At 37.4% G+C, this 19,763-nt stretch overlaps 1 protein-coding gene across 2 annotated transcripts in view; it reads right to left on the bottom strand.

Annotated features, from left to right (window-relative positions):
- uvrag (UV radiation resistance associated gene) overlaps positions 1-19,763 on the bottom strand; it is a 147,982-nt gene that overhangs the window by 55,058 nt on the left and 73,161 nt on the right. For both annotated transcript variants that reach the window (XM_017431110.3, XM_037978903.1), the window contains exon 13: positions 8,263-8,338. In XM_017431110.3, coding sequence (XP_017286599.1) covers positions 8,263-8,338 — 76 coding nt within the window. The remainder of the gene's footprint in view (positions 1-8,262; positions 8,339-19,763) is intronic.

Below are 19,763 nucleotides of genomic sequence, written 5' to 3'. Positions count from 1 at the left end.
CTAATTTTCTGATATGATGAATTTAAGATTTTCATTTGTTGTCATTTGTAATCATCAAAATTAAATGAAATAAACATTTGAAATATATGAGTTTGTATGTAATGTATGAATATAATATACAAGTTTCACTTTTTACATGGAATTACTGAAATCAATCTACTTTTTCATGATATTCTAATTTTATGACCAGCACCTGTACTGTACATTTCCACATAAATTTTTAGGATAGCAAACATTCAGCCAGATTGTTTTATTTACATATCAACATTTTCTTTAACCTTGGTTTTGTGGAGAAAAAAGGACAATTTTCCTTGTAATGAATCCAAACCAAAATGCACTCACTGAAAGGGTGTGTTTAGTTTTTAGAGTTTGGGTTCAAACCTGTGCATCACGCTACAGAACTGCAACAGTTCAAAATTTATGTATCTTTCTTGTCTATTATACTCACTCAGTTCCCACATCTAGTGTTTAACATTGAATAAATTCAATGCAGAATTTGCCCTTTCAATTGTTAGCCTAGACCCCCTTCACATTGGATGATTACCCAGCTAAAACGTAAAACAACAGCCAGAATGTAGATGGTCTGTGCAGGGTTGTTTAAGTCTTTAAAGAGTATTAAGAATTAAATGGGTTCCCCAATATGTGTAACAGAGGATGATAGGTCATTCGTAGTGTGGTGGGTTATCATTATAGCTGCAGAGAATCGGGGTCCTAAATGAAGATTGGTGAGGCGGCAGCAGTTTCCACAACACGGGGCAGGCATGCACCACTGTGGCTTGGTTGTGGAGAATTTGAAGCAGGATTGGCCGCACTGGCTTCATACCTAAGCTATGACTATCATTGTGACAAGGTCAGGAAACAACTAAGTGCAAACATGACACCAACGATGGCAGTGTTGTGTTAATGTGGTGTGACCGTCTAGCATAAAGCATCCTGCATCCTAAAAGAGTTATGCCAGAGTGGAAGCATAGAGCGTGGTGAGGATGCAGGCGGGTGTATCAGGGAAAAACTTTTCTTGCAAGTACTGAGAGCATAACAGAGTCGCATTGAATGAAGGTTTTCCAAATTGCCACAATCCAGCCATGCTCTGAAAAGTTGTGGAGAGTATACCAAGGCCATCATCCTCGAAGGGGGCTTTAAGGTAGTTTCTCACTGGACTGCAACTGTTAGAGACTAGTTAATATCTCAAAATTGTGAAAAAATATGTAAGTCGCAGTCTGACTGAATTCTGAATCATTGCAACCTTATGACTAGCAAGCCATGGCCAGTTTTTAAAAGTCATGACCTATTTTTGTGTGCATGGCTTCAGAACCTTCTCTGTGCACATTATTTTGTTGCCCACATCCGCTCACATGGTACCTGCCTCGGCACGTTTTATATACACTTAGTCAGCTACCTCCACATTTATGATTGAAGTACACATTTAAAATGAAGACATGCACATTTAAACCAGTTTTTCAATAATTATTTAGCATCAGTGTGATTTTTAGACCTGTAAAGTTCGGGTTGTAGCTTTGGATGTTTTTAGAAGTTTCTGTGCAGGTCTCAAAATACAGCTGTAGCACTTTTGAGACAGGTTCAAGACACAAGCGATAAAATTGAGATGCACCAACTATTTTGAGAAAAAAATTGTTGCACAATTTTTTTTGAGCGCGTTCAAAATTCAAGCGACAAGATTAATTGCACACCACAGCAACTCAGAGGAGGAAATTGAGAACCAAACATTTCAAGATATTTTGGAGACTTCTTTGTGAATACTGTTCTCCAACTAGTCGCCAACAGTTGCAGCCCAGTGAGATACTGGCTTTATTAAGCTAATGAAGTGAAGCAAATAAAGTACAAATTTTACATACTGAACAACTTCAACAAATTTTATATGTACAGTAAATGTCTTGCACACATCAAATAAACATACTATTTCTTACACATCTATGAGGACGCAGTATGTCAAAGGAAAAAAAAAACCCTCTTCTTTCTAATTACTGTAACTTTAAATGTTAAGTTACTCTTGCTCAGTAACCTCAAACCTTTCAAAACAGCTTCTGTAAGAATAACTTCAAGCAGCTCCTGTTCCACTTGCTGCCACCTCCTTTAATCACTAACTGCAGTAGGCTCCCCCATGAGTCATAGCCGAACTTTATGGAGCCACAGTTGCCACTCTTTACGGCAGCAAGCGCTCTGATGTACATATTTAACCACCAGTATAGGGTTTGTCTGCAGATTGAAGTAAAAAAAAAGTCTGAAGCTTGGAAGGCAGGAGACTGTCTAAGTAGACAGAAATAAAGGTGAACCAAAGGATGACCTGGCTCTGCTGCAAATGATTTACTGTAATACTGTTTAATATTATGCTCTCCTATGCCTGAGGCCACATAATATCATATACCAAGTGAAGTGACTGAGTGCTAATTGTTCCCTCCTCTCAAGGATGTTGTGTAGCATCAGTTGTCATCTAATCAGCCCCACATGCCTGTTTCACAACAACACAGCCAAATGAATAACTTTGGGAGTAAAAGAATGCAGAGCATGGCCCTCATCCAGACAAAAAGCTGCTGGTTTTCCTTTGGAGTCAGTCACAATAACTTGGCTCATTTGTCTCTGCAAATGGAGGAATGGCAGGTTTAACATTTGTGCCCCCCTGTGGATGGCTACTTCAGGGCCAGCTACAGGCCCTGTACATACCTATGCCAAACCCTTTAACAAAAAGCAGCAACCTGGTGCCAATTATTAAACAGCAAAGCTCAGACAAAAATCACACCATCTCTATTATGGAAGTTTTGAATAAAAAACAAACAAACATGCATGTTAACTAAAATGGCAAATTGCCACAAAAAATTACTTGTTTTTTTTCCCTTGCACAAAAAAACAGGTAACTAAAGCATTCTTTGAGTCTTTTTTCATGCTTTTTGTCAAACAAATTAGCCTAAAGGATCAACACGGGCATCTGCTGTGCGCCATACAGCTTCCATGTCTTTAACTCTGGCTTCACGAGTCCTAACAAAGGCAAACTTTCCCTTCTGCCACATGAAAGAGGCTCCTCCTGCTGCGATCCTGATCCTTCACCAGCTTCCCTGTACCCATTTCAAACACAGCTATGGAAAGCAATTTAATAAGTAATTGACAGCTAATGTGTCCTGTGCAAATTCTAGTCAGTCACCAAAAGGGCCAATCAGGCTGTCTGCTGGGTCTGCTGTGAAACCGAACCTCTACTTTAAATCCTGAAGTCAGTCACTGGACAAGCTGTGCAATACCTGCATGATATGAGTTATGTCCTCTCAGACTCGTGAAGATGGAAACGTTAATTAAAATGACAATTGCAGCTAAATTTTTATTACTAAATATCATTTCCCATAAAAGCTCCAATTCAGTCATAAAAACTGATAAAGGAATGCAATTTAGTTTCTGTGATGAAGCAGTTCAAATGACAAGTCTGAGGAATTTTCCAAATACTGACAATAAAAAAATCTTTGGTAGAATCAAACTATCAACTTAAACCTGATCACCGAGAACTACAAACTTGCAGAGATTAAATGTTTAAAACCATTTGAACAGATCATACAAAGTTTGATGAAGAAGTAGTGCCTGCATTAGGTTTGCTTTTAGCGAACGTGACATGTTAACCACTTGTTGGGTTTGAAAACAATAGCGTATTATCACTATTATATGGAGCTGTGCTTTTAATGTGGCAAAATGATATTGTTTTAGAGTAAATTTGATAACTTATCCTTCAGACAGATGGAAGAAGAAACATATGGACTAGATATCAGAGCTTTACATGTGAGCTGAAATTTAAGCCTGCAAAAATACTGATGCTTTTCTGAACTTTTGAAAGCATCAAGTATTACTGTTGTTTCAAAGGGCAATGAAGGAAAGGAAGTGTTTTTGCCCTCTTTAACGAAAAGGCTGCTTTTGTTTTGAGCCACAGCACAAACCATTATTCAGTTTTAAATTCTGTTAGTGTTAGATTTAGTTAACAGTTTTAACTTTGTCAAAACAGAAAGAAGCTTCCACTAATACATCTTTTCAGATTCGCCTGACAAAGTAATCAGGCACTCTTTACATGTGCCCACCTGTGTCACAGCTGATGGTTTCCATCTGGTTATGGACCCCTAAGTTAGAATCTTTCAGCAGTGGTTTTATGAAGACTGGTGAGGACGCCCTGCTGTCTGAATTTCATTTTTCATCTTCACCACACCAGATTCTTTTGAAGCTCCATATTTGCATTGATCTTTAGGACAGCCTAAAAATTATAATCTAAAGAACGATGAATACGGTTTTCTTTCAAGCACCTGAAAAGATCTCTGTCCATGGTTTGTAACAGCATTTTGACCCAGAAGTCCCATTATTTTAAAATTGATTTGTAATAAGCTGATTTCAGTCAAGAATACTTCTCCTCAAGCCACTTACATGTGCCTTCCATCAGCGAGCAAATTAAACTTTCAGCAAGAGTGAGAAACACATGTTTGAGATTCGTGAAACTGAAATCTCAGAAAGCCATAATCATGGGGTGTGCCTTTGATCTAAATGTATTGGGGGTGGGGGAGTTAAAAGGTGGGAATATGAATTGAAATGACTGCAAACCAAATGCCTAACATATAGAAACAAAGAAGTTCAAATAACTCTGCTAGTCCTAACTAAAAGAATGTCTATACCAAACGCTCTACATTTTACAAGAGACAGTACATTTTTAAAGAGTTTCAAACAATATTTTAAAAAAAATTAAAACCCAGATGTAATTTTGAAAGACGTCAATGCAGCTACTGCCTAAAATTCCAACATCATTCAACTTAGAAATGTTAAAGCTACTGCCAGTGGCTCATTAGGGTCACCATGGTAACTACCAGTGTCTGTCACTCCCTGACAGCTCTCTTAATGAAACAGGCAAACAGAAATGAAGCCTGAAAACAAACAGTTGTGCGTAAACTAACTTTAAGTCGTACTGAAAAGAATCCTGAACTGTACCTTCTTGTCAATCTTTATGTCTACAGTGTTTTATGGTGGAGATAAATTAAAATGATACTTCACTCCCAGTTTTTAAGAGCAAATTCTGAACTCAGATAAAGTGCAAGTCAAAGAGTGTTTGGAGGTGAACAATCTGCATTCTGGGACGGTTTGAGAGTAATTTTTAAGTGTTATTCAGTGCCTTGAAATGTATTTATACTCCTTAACTTTACTACAATTTGTCAAGTTACAATCCCAAACAAAGTATTTTACTGGGATTTTATGTGATAGACCAACAAAAAGAAGAGCCTCATTGTGAAGTCAAAATAAAATGATCAATGATTTTCAAAACTTATAACAAATGGAAAATTTGTAAGAAATTAAAAAGTGTGGTGTACATTGGTATTCAACTCTGTTGAGTAAATATTTTGTAGAACCACTTTTGCTTCAATTTCAGCTGCAAGTCTTTTGGGGTTTGTGTCTTCCAGCTTTGCACATCTAAAGAACTGAAAGTTTTGCCCATTCTTCTTTGCAAAACAGCTCAAGCTCAGTCAGACTGAATGGAGAATGTCTGTGAACAGCAGTTTTCCAGTCTTGCCACAGATTCTCAGTTGGATTTAGGTCTAGATACTGACTGGGCCATTCTAACACATAGACATGCTTTCATCTAAACCGTTCCATTGTAGCTCTGACTGGATGCTTGGGGTCGTTGTCCTGCTAGAAAGAGTATGGCACAACTGTAAAACCTATCAAATATGGCTGTCCACATAGAGTGGCAGGCCAGGCAGGAGAGCATTATTCTAAGACACAACCAAGAAGCTCATGGTAACTCTGGAGGAGCTGTAAAGATCCACAGCTCAGGTGTGTTTGAATGGCCCAGTCAAAACCCTGACATAAACAGAGACGTATCTCAAAAGACTTGCAGCTGGATTTGCAGTAAAAGATGGTTCTGCAAAGCACTGACTCAAGGGTGCTGAACATAAATCCACACCATACTTTTCAAATTTTCATTTGGAAAAAAAAGCTTGAAAACAATGCATCATTTTCTTTTCACATCAAAATTATGTGCTACCATATACCACATAAAATCCTTAGAGGTTTGTGGTTGTAATGTAACTAAATGTGAAAAAGGTGTGAATACCTTGTCAAGGCAGTCACATTCAACCATTTGTCTCACATCTACAAATAAATTGGTAGTCACCAGCTCAAGGACTTGACCACTAATTTTATCAATGTAACTTAGTCAACCTTTAAGGTGTTAGTATACAGAAGTCCCTTTCTCAAAACACTTTCAACCTGGGCCTGAGACACCTTCTTGGTGTCTAATTGGGATTTATGAAAGGAACAAGGTGGCATGGGGGGTCTGAAGTTAATCTGCTGCTGTTACACCTCTGAATCACCAAGCAAAGTAGTAACAGACCTGTAACAGTTGATAAGTGAAAAGGGTAACCCAACATTGCAGCTTGATAATGTGTGTATAATGGTGAGAGATGGTCTGCAACTAGTCAGCTGCTGGATTTAGAATGAAAGAAGTCTGACACACATTTTCTGTGTAGTGCTCTCCACCCCAATGTCACAGAGTTATGCTCTGCACCTTCTTTAGTTTTGCAATGCCAGCTCTGTTTATGAAAGCTCACATGGCCACAGGAAGTGGCTGGTTCAACTCGTGATTTATGAATGGCCAGAGGCAGATTAAAGGAAGGTTCATCTTTAGTCCACTGTGGAACTGTTTTATGAACAAGACTAGAGCTTAAATTAGGGAATTTGTCAGGTTGAGAATGCTGATGGAAAGATAATACCATTAGATTTTTGGTGGCAGCTTATGGTCTGGTTTCAGAAGCAACACTACTGCAGTGCTGTGCAGTGGGTAGAAATCAGCCACCTGCTGTGGCTAATTGCTCTCTTACTCAGCAAAGGGGCCCTTTGCTTCTGCCTGGATGAGAAAGAAAACAAGGAATGGAATGCAAACTGTTAAAAGTCAGCACTAAATGGCTCAGGGATAAATAAAAAGAGGTCAACACATCGTGTGCACTTTAATAAGCCCTGCAAGGTCACGAGTTCAACAAATCCCATAAAAAGACCAGAACCAATAATGAATTGGACCTATCCAACCAGCAGTGCATGCAGCTCAAGCAAGATACAGCTCATTTGCCTGATGTCCAAAAAGGTTTAATAAGACTCTGAACTCTAAATCTTTGCAAACTGATTAAACACTGTGGTGCAGAGTGGTCAGCTCTCTTTGGTGTCAGCTCTTCCAGAGTGTAGAGAACTTTGTCATGGAAATATGCCACAGGTTTGTCATTCTTAATGAGAGTAAAAAAATATATCTATTTATATTTTCGAGATTGCTTAATTTCTCCCAAGTGGCACAAACAGAGCAACCTGTCACAACAAAATAAAGGAGTTGGTCATACATTTTAGGGAAAAACAGTAGAAACACATTTGGCATAAACTAAATCCAAGGTTGATTTTGATTAAAACAATTTGTTTTAAAACCAAAGAAAATCATACCATCTGGGATTTTTTTTAAAATGACGTTTCAAACAGTTAACAGAGAACAGAGGTAAGTCTTATTATAGATTAAGATTCAACTGGAAAAAGGTACTGTTTAACAAAAAGACTAAAGTCCTTTAGCCAAGTTCTTGTAAACTACTGTAGAGGAATTAAAGTACAGTATCATAAATGGAAAGATGAACTGATTAGATAAAATGTCTGCCGAGAGCCTAAGAAACACACTCCAGCTACAGTACATACCGCTCTCTCTGCTGGAGGCTGTTCTACACAAGTATAATGTAAGAAGCTGCTATACCTCTGGAAATAGAAGCACTTCGTTTCTTCAGGCAAAGACCTACTCACTTTATCACCTTTTAAATTTACATATTTCTTTAATTGTTCATATAAAAAACTCGTAAAAATAAAACTAAATCTTAAACAACAATGATTCAAAGTGAATGCAAGTGAACCTTTGGAGCAAAACAGCTTCCTGAATATTAAACAACAGATTTGAAAACTTATGTGATGTGGAAGAAGATATGCTGTACTAACATTTTCATGTTTTGAATTTAAGTCTTGCTATTTAGCTGTTATTAACACAAACTAATGTACAATATATTACGCAGAGTTCAGAATTTAGATGGTATAGTTTGCTGCATTAAGCTTAGACTATGAAGTACTGCTTTTCAAAATGATCAGAGCTTCTGATCTTTACATTAGATCAATAATCCAATATTGTACTGTTTTTTCCCACTCCGAAATTAAATACATTTGTGAGCAACTACTCATAAATGTCAAACTTGTCAGATGGATGTGTCTCCAGACATTTACCTGGGCAATGTTCTTGTTTAGTAAGTAGACGCCATATTCAAAATGGAAGCGCTCTCCTCTTGGGTACAAAGGGAATCTGTAAAATACAGAAAGCACAGAAAGAAAAATGAAGTGTTAAATAGGAACAGGTGATTTCCTCTGGATGATCTATTAGGAGCAGTCAGAGCCTATGGATCATCATCAACACAACATCAAATGTGGGAATGTCTTTTGGAACGTGATGTTCTGTTCCTCAAGTAACGTTTCACAGGCTTGTAGACTCACTGCCAAGGCAACTGAAGCTGTTCTGGCAACATGAGGTGGATTAGGGTATTACTAAAACTCTTTACATCGGAGTTTCCTTTCTTTTTTTCACTCAGCTGTACTGTTGATATGATTAAACACTTATTTTTGACTTCATCAAACTTAATATTGATATTTATACACGTCTCTTCTTCAGCAATTACTGCAATTCCAAGTTTCCCTTCACCTGTTGATTGCAACAGAACTTAAAATATTTGCTGATTGAAAGATAAAGAGGGACAATAATGTTTCTGCTCATGTGTGTGTATGTGTATTTGTATTTTACCAAAATATCTTATTGCCCACTGGACGAATATTAAGGAAACTTGCACAAAGTTTTCACTGGATGTACATGTACAACTGAGAAACATTTGGAGTCAACATGATTCAAGACTGCTGTCAAAAGCAACTAAAAACAAAAATGGCTATAGCTCTGTAATTTTTTACAGATATTGTCCTAGAATTTGGTGTGGTAGTAGCTGGGACTGATTCCAGACACATATCATGTGCACTAACAGATTGTGCAAGATCACTGTTTAAAATTTCTCTAATTACTATATAGAGTAAACTGTCTGTCTGTTTGCAAAATATCTTACAAACAACTAGAAGGCTTCTAATTAAGCTTTCAGAAAATATTCAATTGGTGTACCTAAACAACTGATTAACTTTTGGAGCCAACTAAATTCAAATTGGTCAACACAGCCAGCCAAACTTGAAAACACAAATGGCTGTAAGTCAGTCAATTTTACAGTTACTTTGCTAAAATCTGGTGTGTTAGTAGATTAAATTAATTTATACTACACATTTTAAGTGTGACTCATTGTACAACATTTTTGATTAAAAGTGTGCCAATAACTGTTTGTGTCAACCCTGTTTGTTGCTCACAAAACAGCTCAAGATCCACTGGATGAATTTTAATGAAACTCTCAGAAAATGATCATTGTTTGCATATCTACATCTGATCAATTTTAGTCAATCCATTTCAAGATGGCCACTACAGCTAATCAACATTAGTCAACACAAAGAGAACTCTGTCAATTTTATATACATTAAGCTAGAATTGAATGTGGCTTCAGCAGGTGAGATGGGAGAGACTGTGCATACAACAACTATTGCCAGACGTCACCAGTCTGAGCTTTATAGGAGAGTGGCAAAGAGAAAGCCAGTGTTGAAGAAAACTCATAAATCTCAACTGGAGTTTGACAAACAGCATGTGGAAGACTCCATGGTCAAGTGCTTCTCTGCAGCCAACTATGGAAAGCTTGCATAGATAGACAGTAAAATGTATGCTGCAAAAAATAAGGAAATCCTAAAAGACAATCTGATGCTGTCTGCAAAAGAGCTGTGTTGTCTGAACAGTCTCTCTCATCTCACCTGCTGAAGCTTTGAATTCCTTCAGAGAGCTCCAAGGTGTCTTGGTGGTCTCTCTCTATTCTGCTTCTTCACAGTCACTCAGTTTGTGAGGACGTCCTGCTCTTGGTAGATTTACACGTCCCATATTCCTTCAATTTCTTAGTGATGGATTTAACTGAACTCATGTGGATGTTTAGGGACTTGGAAATCCTTTTGTATCCAATCCTGCGACTTTTATTTTTCAATGAACTTTTCTCCAAGTATAATCAGGACAGTCACTTTAAAGGGAGTGAATTTTTATACAATCATTTATTTACATTACATATTTTTATTTAACTGGCATTACTTTGTAGAAATTTGATTTTACTTTGACATTAAAGAGAGGGTTTTTGTGTCAATAATGCCACTTTATGTTGATAGCGATTGATTTATAATAGCAATAAAAGGATAAAACATTTGAGGGGTGAATACTTTTTATAGGCACGGTATATCATGTGAATAACCTCTAGAAATTCACACTGTCATTTATTAGCATCATTTGCTAATAAAAAATTAAAGAATAAAGACAGAAAAAAATGGGTTTGTCTGCAATCACAGACAAATATGTTTAGTGTTTGTATCATCTTTTTTGGGTAAATAGTTATAAACATTATTTAGCCATTTTTGTGGGATGATATATTTTTGAGGTTATATCATTCAGTCCTAGTGTCTGTTCATGCAGTCAACAATGTTTACAATCAGAGACATTTGGAAATTGTTCAAGACATTGGGTCTGAGTCTATGATCCAATCCCACAGATGCCCTCTTGGTTCTTTTTTCAACAGAAGCATCAAAGAGGAGCGGAGGAGTCTATACCACATGTCCTTCCACCTCAGAGCAGGAACAAAGACAACCTTTCCTTTCAACACACTGGGGAAAGTCCCATCAGTGCCAGCCAGATGTCTTAGTTAGTGCTGTACACAGAATGCTCATGAAATATGGGGAAGATTGCCCAAGGTGAACACAGACATATAATGAGGAGAGGTTCTTTGTCCAACCAGGGGGGATGGCTAAACTCATCCCTTCCTGTCATTATGTGGTTATACCTGCTGATCTCCCACTAAGGAAGCTACAGTATATTTAGAAGGCAGCTCCACAGACTAACACCCCCTCATGCTGGATGAGAACTCCTAACTGAACTACATCCAAGATTAAGATGTGCTTAATGCAGATTTTTAGAAACTTTTATGTAAAGCCCAATTCTTCAATAATACTCTTCTTTTGACATTTATAACAAACATGATTGAGGTTCCTTTCTTTTATTTGGCTTTTATTCATCTCTGTATATGTGCATCACCTTTGAGCCTGTTTCAAGATCCAAGCAAGCCAATGATGGCTGTGAGCGCCTCATCACTCACACAGAACACACTGCAGCTCTGGGAAGTTTAAAAGGTAAACCTTGAACAGATGGAGATCATTGCAGCCGTAGATTGAAACCTAACAGGAAGTTGCTGTAAAGTCTGGAACGTAAAAAGTGAGACGCCGTCACCTGGGGGCCATACAGCCATTTACTTGTACATCCTCCATATCCCTGAGATGCTGCTGAGGCTCCATGGGGAAAGTGACATGTCAGAGGTCATACCTCAGCACAAGGAAACAACTACCAGATAGAGGAAGAACAACAAAAAAGGCATTCCCTTTGCACCGCTGGTATACCTACTATAATTTCCCTATGAATGAATAGGATTTGATTGCAGATGTACACGTATGAAAAAGGAAAACAGAAGAGCGTCCAATACACACATGCAAACTCACGAACCCACAGGCTTAGTCACAGTGAAGTGATTAATGACTGTTGTCCACTATGTCTGAAATCACACAGGAGAGACTCTGGTTCACCAAACACCAGGAATTCCTCTCAGGACATCCAGTAAAGTGAAATATATTATTACACAACGACAGGGAGATTTTTAAAAAAAGGGAAACCTCAGGACAGAGAGGCAAGAGGAGGAGAAGAAAATCATTGAGTAAGAGGGTGTCTCTTGTTTTTTATATTAATAAATCTGATCAGAACTATCCAAACTGCAAAATTTGCAAACACAAATGTATTAAGTAGTCTCAGATTTAATCCAACATGTTTCATGCTAAACAGTGTGCAAAAGTCTCCACAGAGATTATTGTATCCATCTTGTATCTATATTGTCTCCACAGAGATTATGCCTTTACTGGATACTCATTGACCAAATCACAATTACAGTTACACCAGTGGTATTATCATTAGAAGCCCTAAATTGAACCTGTCTGAATTATTGTATCTGAATTAGGTTGTCAAAACCTAAAATACACTTTGACAAAAAAAAATAAGTTTGGCAACCAGAAGGAATGGCTGGATGGAACTTTGTACACAAGCTGACCAGCAATCAGTATATAAATAATTGGATTTACAAGAAGATAGCACATCTAGAATGGGCGTCAGGGGAATAAAAAGTGATATAAGGTGTAGAGTAATAGTTTTATTAAACAGCTGCCAGAGCATCCAACAGTTAAAACACTAAGTGTAAGTCAACAGACATGGAGGATGTCTCCTGGATGAATTATACATAATAACCAGTCCTTGATGGAGTCTGATAATGGGCACAATTTGAATTTACATGAAGCTGGTTGGTTGTATTGTACAACTGCCAAACTTGTAGGTCATAAATATGTCACAGTGGCACAATGTTTGATCCAGTGGGTACATGAAGGCACTGACACACAATGTGACAGTTCTGATCACCTCAGACAAACCACACCAATGGGAGAATATCATATTGTGAACAACGCGCATTACAGTACCTTATGAAATTTGCATATGCATCCAGACAGATTTTGGACTTTTTACAACACCCCGTGTCAGCCTGCACTGTCATGTGCTGGCTGCCATTAAGGCCAGAGCAAAGATGGCTGCATTTTGAGTGGTATTGTAACAAGGAGGGAGTGATGATGTATGCCACTGTATTATGATCAGCAATGCATGAAATTGGTTGTTCACTACTACGAATGACCATCCTGTTCATGTTTGGTGTTACCAAGGGAAGAGGACAAATCCTGCCAAATGTTGTGAAGAGACACACTGATGTTACTTCAAGCATCAAGATGTGGGAAGCTAAGCTGTATGGCTTCAGAACACTTCTGGTAGTGATTCAGGGGACCCGGAAGGCATAGTGTCTGAATGACCTTTACAGAAAACAAACACATGAATTTACCTTTTCCCCCCGCATGTGATCATGAGTGGAAAACCATGTGACCACATGAGATTAGATAAACATGTTAAAAATGTTACAAACACATGTGGGAAACGTACAAAAGGTGTTTTAATGTGTTATTTTAATATATTTTCACAGGCAAATATATCTGACTTTTCCTTAAGTGAAGTTTGTCGTTTGTTCCAAATTCAAACAGGAAACGTGCAAAACATTGATTCACATATGTCATATGCCATGAACAGGCGAATGTGGACAAAAATGTTTTTGCCCTTGTTTGTGTGCGTCATTGTCCATTACCAAATTATCTCATAAACTACTGGATATATTTTAATGAAACTCTCAGAAATTAAGTGCTGAGGAGCAGCAGAGCTGAGCAACTAGCCATCTGGCCAAGGTCAGGACCAGCTCAGCTTCCACTGTCAGCCTCTAGACCAAGACCCATCTCTTGACACTAGGCTAAATCACTAGTCACCAGGCTAGTGATGTAGCCGCGAAATGCAAGAATATCTTTTCCATTTAATTAGTATTTTCTGTATCATCTTAACCTTTTCTGGTTTGAGGTAATAAAATAAAATAAAGTCAATGACTCATTTTACTGTTGGTCTTAGGGAAGAGCAGCCACTGCTGCCGTTTCTGCTACAACAGTAAAACTGTTTATAGTTTACATCTGGGGGAAACCTATGAAAGCAAAGAAAAAAGAATTGAAGACATTTTTTAATCATTTGTCCAGAAGCATAAACTGAAACAGTTCTCGACACTGAACAGGATGAAATAAATTAAAGTCCTGGTGGACTACACAGAACACAATCAGAACCATGTTTGTCCATCAAACTGGAGGGTCCAGCATAAACAGACACTAAACAGATAAATTTACACACAAAGCTGGATGAGTGCTGTTTGTGGCCTGCATTGTGTTTGCCCTGTTTTCAAACAATTTGTTTTTATGTTGGTTAAAATTAGACCACACCTATTTGCCTCTTGCATTTTCTGCACAATGTACATGGTTCTTTTGTTTAATTTTGTTGAAAAAATAAATCAGATTTAATCATATGTATCTGAGCGGTCTTCCACACATATCCACACTTTCCTCAAACAAACAGTTTCCTCCGTCAGCACGTCCCTCTCCTGCTCCCCTCAGTGGCAGCTCTGATGAAGGGTCGTGTCTGCGAAACTAACAGTGGAAACTGAATATGACAGGCGCCATAATCAACAACCCCACTCATTTTAAGCTCCATTAAAAAGACTGATTACTGAAACATGAAATCTGTTTTCATTTAGATAATGTTCAACTCTGCACGCACCAGACAATGAGACAAAAAGAAAATGACAGTGATTTGAGAGCTGAAGAAATTCTGTAACTTTTCTTCCCCTCATAGAAAGATTGTCCTTTTCCTTCCTTCTCATTTCCCAAACAGCACAAAATGCTAACCTGCAAGTGTCAGCTTTGTGCAAAGAGACAAAAATATGTAATGAATACCTGTGCAGCTTTGACACTGTAAAAAAGACAAAAGTATCACCTCATAGCAAAGTCCCCTGGCTTTGTGTATGAAACAAATAAGCGCCCCCATCTTACCAGCTTATTACATGTGGGGTCCAGACAACAGTTATTCACACAGATAACCTTAAAATATAAAGCAGGAACTCAAGTTAAAAGCAGGGAACAACCAATAAACAAGCAGCTTTACTTATGAGATGAACCTCCTTTGTCTTCCTGTCCATGTCTTAAAAATCCCTCCTTGCCCTGTCATTCCAGTAAGATAATATTTTAATAGTCGGCTGAGTTATATTTCTTTCATCCTTGGTTAATCGACCAGCACTGTCTACACCGCGGCCATGGACTGCACCCTGGAGGCATGCTGGCAGGTGTCAGCAGCACATGATCGTGTTTTTTTATAGCCTCCAGTTCAGTTGCAATATTTGTGGGCTTTTTGTCCAAAGAGGAACAGAAAACTTACATCAATACCAAGGCTTTAGTTAAAGCTCTGTAAAAGCATCTTGCTTTGTACACAGAGCCTGTTCAAAACCAACATGGCTTTCTGGAGTTTTATAACAACAAAGCAAAAACTGTTGGGCTTTTAGCTGGTCTTGACTGTTTTCATAAGTCAAATTTTCCAGTGTTTCTTCAGGTACTCGTGTTAAAAGCATCTCAGTCTCTTATAGAACCAAAACAACAAGGTCAGGGAGTGCAAACTACACAAAGCATGTCTACTGAAGCATTTTCTATTATAGTGGATTCCTAAGTCTTCTCTCTCAGGTCTTTGTATTAAATGAGGGTGTTTAAAGGCGGACAAAGCTGCAGGTGGGTGGTCGAGCTCGCTTTCACAGTGCGCCCCAAGAATATGTAGGTGAGGCTTCTAGTGACTGACTGGACTGTAATGTATACATATGCAGAAGTCCCCACATGTGTTGCCTTGCCTGTTTGGACATCCTAATTAATAAACCAGATCTGCAAAAACAACAGATAGACTCACATGCTGGTGAATGTACTTGGCAAATGATAACTTATTTTTTAAATAAGCAAGGAGCAGTCTGTAAGTTTTACTTTGATGTGCAATGTCAGAATGCATGAAATATGATTATTTAAGCTTTAGCACACACACACACACCTGCTTTTTAATGGTCAAGGCTCTAATTGCTGAAGGCTCAATGTAAATCACAGTAAGTTGTAATTTTCAATATTTGAGAAATGATTACACTAACCATCTGTCTGTCAATGGTATTTTAATGACCGTTTCTGTGCTTAATACTCCAGCACAATCATTTCACCATCTTGAGCCATGCTTTCAAAGTGTCTCTTGAGTGATGTGGCGGCTGCTCGCTCTGTCATTCTCGTTTTTCATATCAGCTACTAAGATTATCCAGGGGTCCTTGGACCCCACCTCCCAAAGCCCACACTCCTATTTGCTCTTTACTTTTGTCTTCATCCTTAGGTTTAAATCACATGTAGACATGGAGAGGTGTGATTCAATCTGATTAATCTGTTATTACATACACCAGCAAAAGGTTTCAGACAAAGCTAATTATAATGTTTAATATAAATGTATCCATGTCACTGTTACATAAAAAAAATGTAGAGAAACATATGACAGAATTGTGACAACTTTAAAAAAGGATCCATTTAAATGTTACTGACAGCAAGGAAAGAAAGAGGGAAACCTTACAGTAGTGTTACTATAAAGTCAACAAGATGAAATACTAGCATATGTTTTTCAATTCTGTTGAACATTCTCCTAAAAACTCTTTAGGAAAGGTAAACCAAGTTATTTACTGATGTTTTACCAGTTTACAAAAGAGAATGCTTTCTGACTAAAATAGACCTACAATTTCCTTTGTCAAGACAAGCTTAAAAAAGGATGATGTGTTGAAAAATAAAATACTAAATATTGTATTCTTTAGCTAAAGGTTGGTGTCTAAATTACCTATCATACATGAATTTCACAAGCACCACAGTTAATATGCTTAGTATTGTGTTTTGAGCAAGCATGACAACTAAACTAAACTTATTATAAATAAATAAATAAATGGCTCCAAAAGGGACTTTTGACATTTCTGTCTAAAAGAAAATCCATATAAAGTACTTAATAATCTATCTAACAAATGTTGACTTTATTTTGTCACATAAAAGAAAGCAATCATTTGTTGTGTTTTTTGTTGTTGTTGTTGTTTTTTGGCAAATGATGCAATGTTGTGTATGACAGATGTAGGTACCATGCTGTACTAACAGTGGGGGTTGTCTATTTTTAGATGCATTGTCATGTGGGCAATAATAATTCTAAATAAACTTTTAAAAAGTCCAAAATTAATTATTTAATTTTAATAACATCATGTTGAGAAACGCAAAAGGTAAAATTCTGAAGTGCGGTTGTGAAGCACTGTGTGAATTGTAATCAAATTGAATTGTGAAGTACCTGAAGGCTCACACCTTTATGTTGTACCCATTTTTAATTCAATTTGTGGTTCTTTGATGCCATAAAACAATTTAAAATGGTCTTCTGGAAAAATTGTCACCCACCTATACTATAAAAAATACAGTAATAATTATTTACATATTCTAGTATTTCTGTTTGGCTCAAAAAGGTTAGCTTTAGTTGATCAACTGGCCAACATACTGATATCCCAACAAACAGGTGGATCATATTTTATTAAAGGTATAATTAAAGTTACAATTTAAAGTAATTTCTTTCTCTGTCAATGAGAAAATGAGAAAATATGCTAATTGTATTAGACTGGCAACAGATTTCACCCACCAGCATCTTACAGAACGTTATTCAGCACAGATGCTTCCTATTATCTTTTGATGAAGAATAGACAAAGCCTCTCCGTCAAGGCTGTACAACAGCAGGACCTCAAGATGAAGGGTTGCTTATAAAACAAACCTGTCAACCTAGTGAAGACACCCTTATGTTTTCTGAGCTTTTAAAAAATGTACCTCTGTTGCCATTGTCCTGGAGTGGTTTGGCAGAAAACCTCAAAAGACAAGTAACCATTCTGACCAGTCTAAGAGTGCCTTTGTAGTTGATGTACGGACCTAATAATGGGCTATTCTCAAATTTAATTTAAATCCACTGGCTTCCAAAGATGATTGCGTCGTTTATCTTGCTTATGAAGAACACAGAATTACAGAATACTGAAACTATGTAACTGAGCTACTGCATTAAACAGTGGGATCTAGTACCATGTGCTTCCAAAGATTCTGGCAAGAGTATATTTTATTTCAACTGTATGAAAGAAATACTTTTATTACAGATGAAGATATGGTTAATTAATTTAAAAAAAGACTACACAAATATTCAAATATTAATTAAAACTAAACATTTGGAAGAGTGCCTGCTGATGCTAAATAAACTTAAATAGAAAAATAAGTTAGTTTTCATTTTATTGTATTTCTTCAAATGAAACACTGCATAAAGCATAATGCAATAAATTTACCCTGAAGTGTCATAAAGCTTTTCTTTTTCAGCAGTCTAAAGTTATGAAGCTTTTTTATTAAAGGATTGTATAAAGTAAGGCATTGATTTTAATTATTTTACAAGCTTAATACTTGATTTGAATCTACCTGCATTTTAAAATTTCTTCTGTCTTGAGAACTGGGGTTAATCAGGAAAAATCATAGGCTACAGGCCAAATGTCTTACCACACTAAGGAAAATTAATAATAGAAATGGGTCCAAATCAGGATAAGCAATTTCAGTACATAAAGTCATAAATGTGGGAGTTGAGGATGCAAAATATTGTGTATGGCCTAGAATTCAGTTTTGCAAGCCGTGAACACAAAAATGGACCGTAATTTTAAAAGAATTGGCGGCGCAAAATATGGTTGCATGGCTTGCTGGTCACTTCGTCACCAACACGTAGAATTCAGCAAGACTACAACAAATTGCCTATTTTCTAGCAATTTTGAATTTCCAACTAGTGCTAAAGGGTCGCAGTCAAGTGAAATACTGGCATTGCTAAATACATACACACAGTGAAGTGTGTGTGTGGCCAAAACGTCTCACACACACTGCAATGATAAACAGCTAATGCAACATACATGCAGAGGCGCCTGTCTACAGTGGAAAATGATAAGTAGAACTAACCTATTGTGTAGCTTTAAAGCCACTATAAAGCCATCACAGACAAACTGACCAGGCTGGGTGCAATTCTCCCTAAGCTCCCATGCACATGGTATACAGTAAGAGACATGAAACTACTTAAGCTCCAGAACAATGTCTTCTTTTCTTGGGGCTAACAGGTTCCTCTCATCCTAAACTGGCCTCCATCCTCTGGCAATCATACAGAACTCAGCACATCCTCTGACAGCTTCTTCTGTCTTTGAACCAAGCAGAAATGTGTAAATCCCACTCATACTCATCTTTCTTTAGGCAGCCATACGGACTTTCTAAGCTGTTTTTTCTCCTACACTTTTGAACCTTTGTAATGGGTGACTTCTGGTCTCAATCAAACACTGGACATCTGGATCGCATCTCTGAATTTCTTCTCCATGCAATCAGAAACATTGGAACTGAGCTCACAGTGTGAGCAAATGTGGGAGCAACATGTCCACTGATTGCAGAAAACATCTCTGACCAGGACAATGTTGATTCTGTGATTCCAAAAAGTCAAAGTCATCTTCCAAAACTTTCTTTTATGAAGCCAGGGTTCAATTCTGCCCATGTTTAGTCAGACAACCCAATTCAGATCAACACAGGCATTGGATGGTTTTCCTGTGGCAAATATTTGTTATGTTTTGAAAAAAGGCAGCCATTGTTTTAACTCACAGATGGGAAGAGGTAAACTGATCACAGAATGAAAAGATCTTCATATTCTTCTCACCACACTGAAGGTCTGGTGCTTTTAACTTTCCAATTAACACTTTCTTTCTTCTCTTGCTCTACTGTAGTGCTATTACATTCAAATTCTTACTAGTAACAGAGTGAAATCTGGTCTCACACTTTTAGTTTTCATTGCAGTAAAACTATAGAATGTCACAGTTAACCAAAACCCTTTGTAAAAGGAGCAAAAAGAGCATACAGATTTATTACACTGCTAATAAAAGCTTAACAGGGAGGTTAAACCAATTAGCAGCTAAGATTAATTTAGAATGCTACATGAAAACAAATATGTACCATTTTAAATAAGTGACTGCTTGTTGATTCAACCA

Source organism: Kryptolebias marmoratus, linkage group LG13 (genome assembly GCF_001649575.2).
Source record: "Kryptolebias marmoratus isolate JLee-2015 linkage group LG13, ASM164957v2, whole genome shotgun sequence".
NCBI lineage: Eukaryota > Metazoa > Chordata > Actinopteri > Cyprinodontiformes > Rivulidae > Kryptolebias > Kryptolebias marmoratus.
The sequence above is the reverse complement of the archived record's forward strand: the minus strand, read 5'-3'. Positions and strand labels throughout refer to the sequence as shown.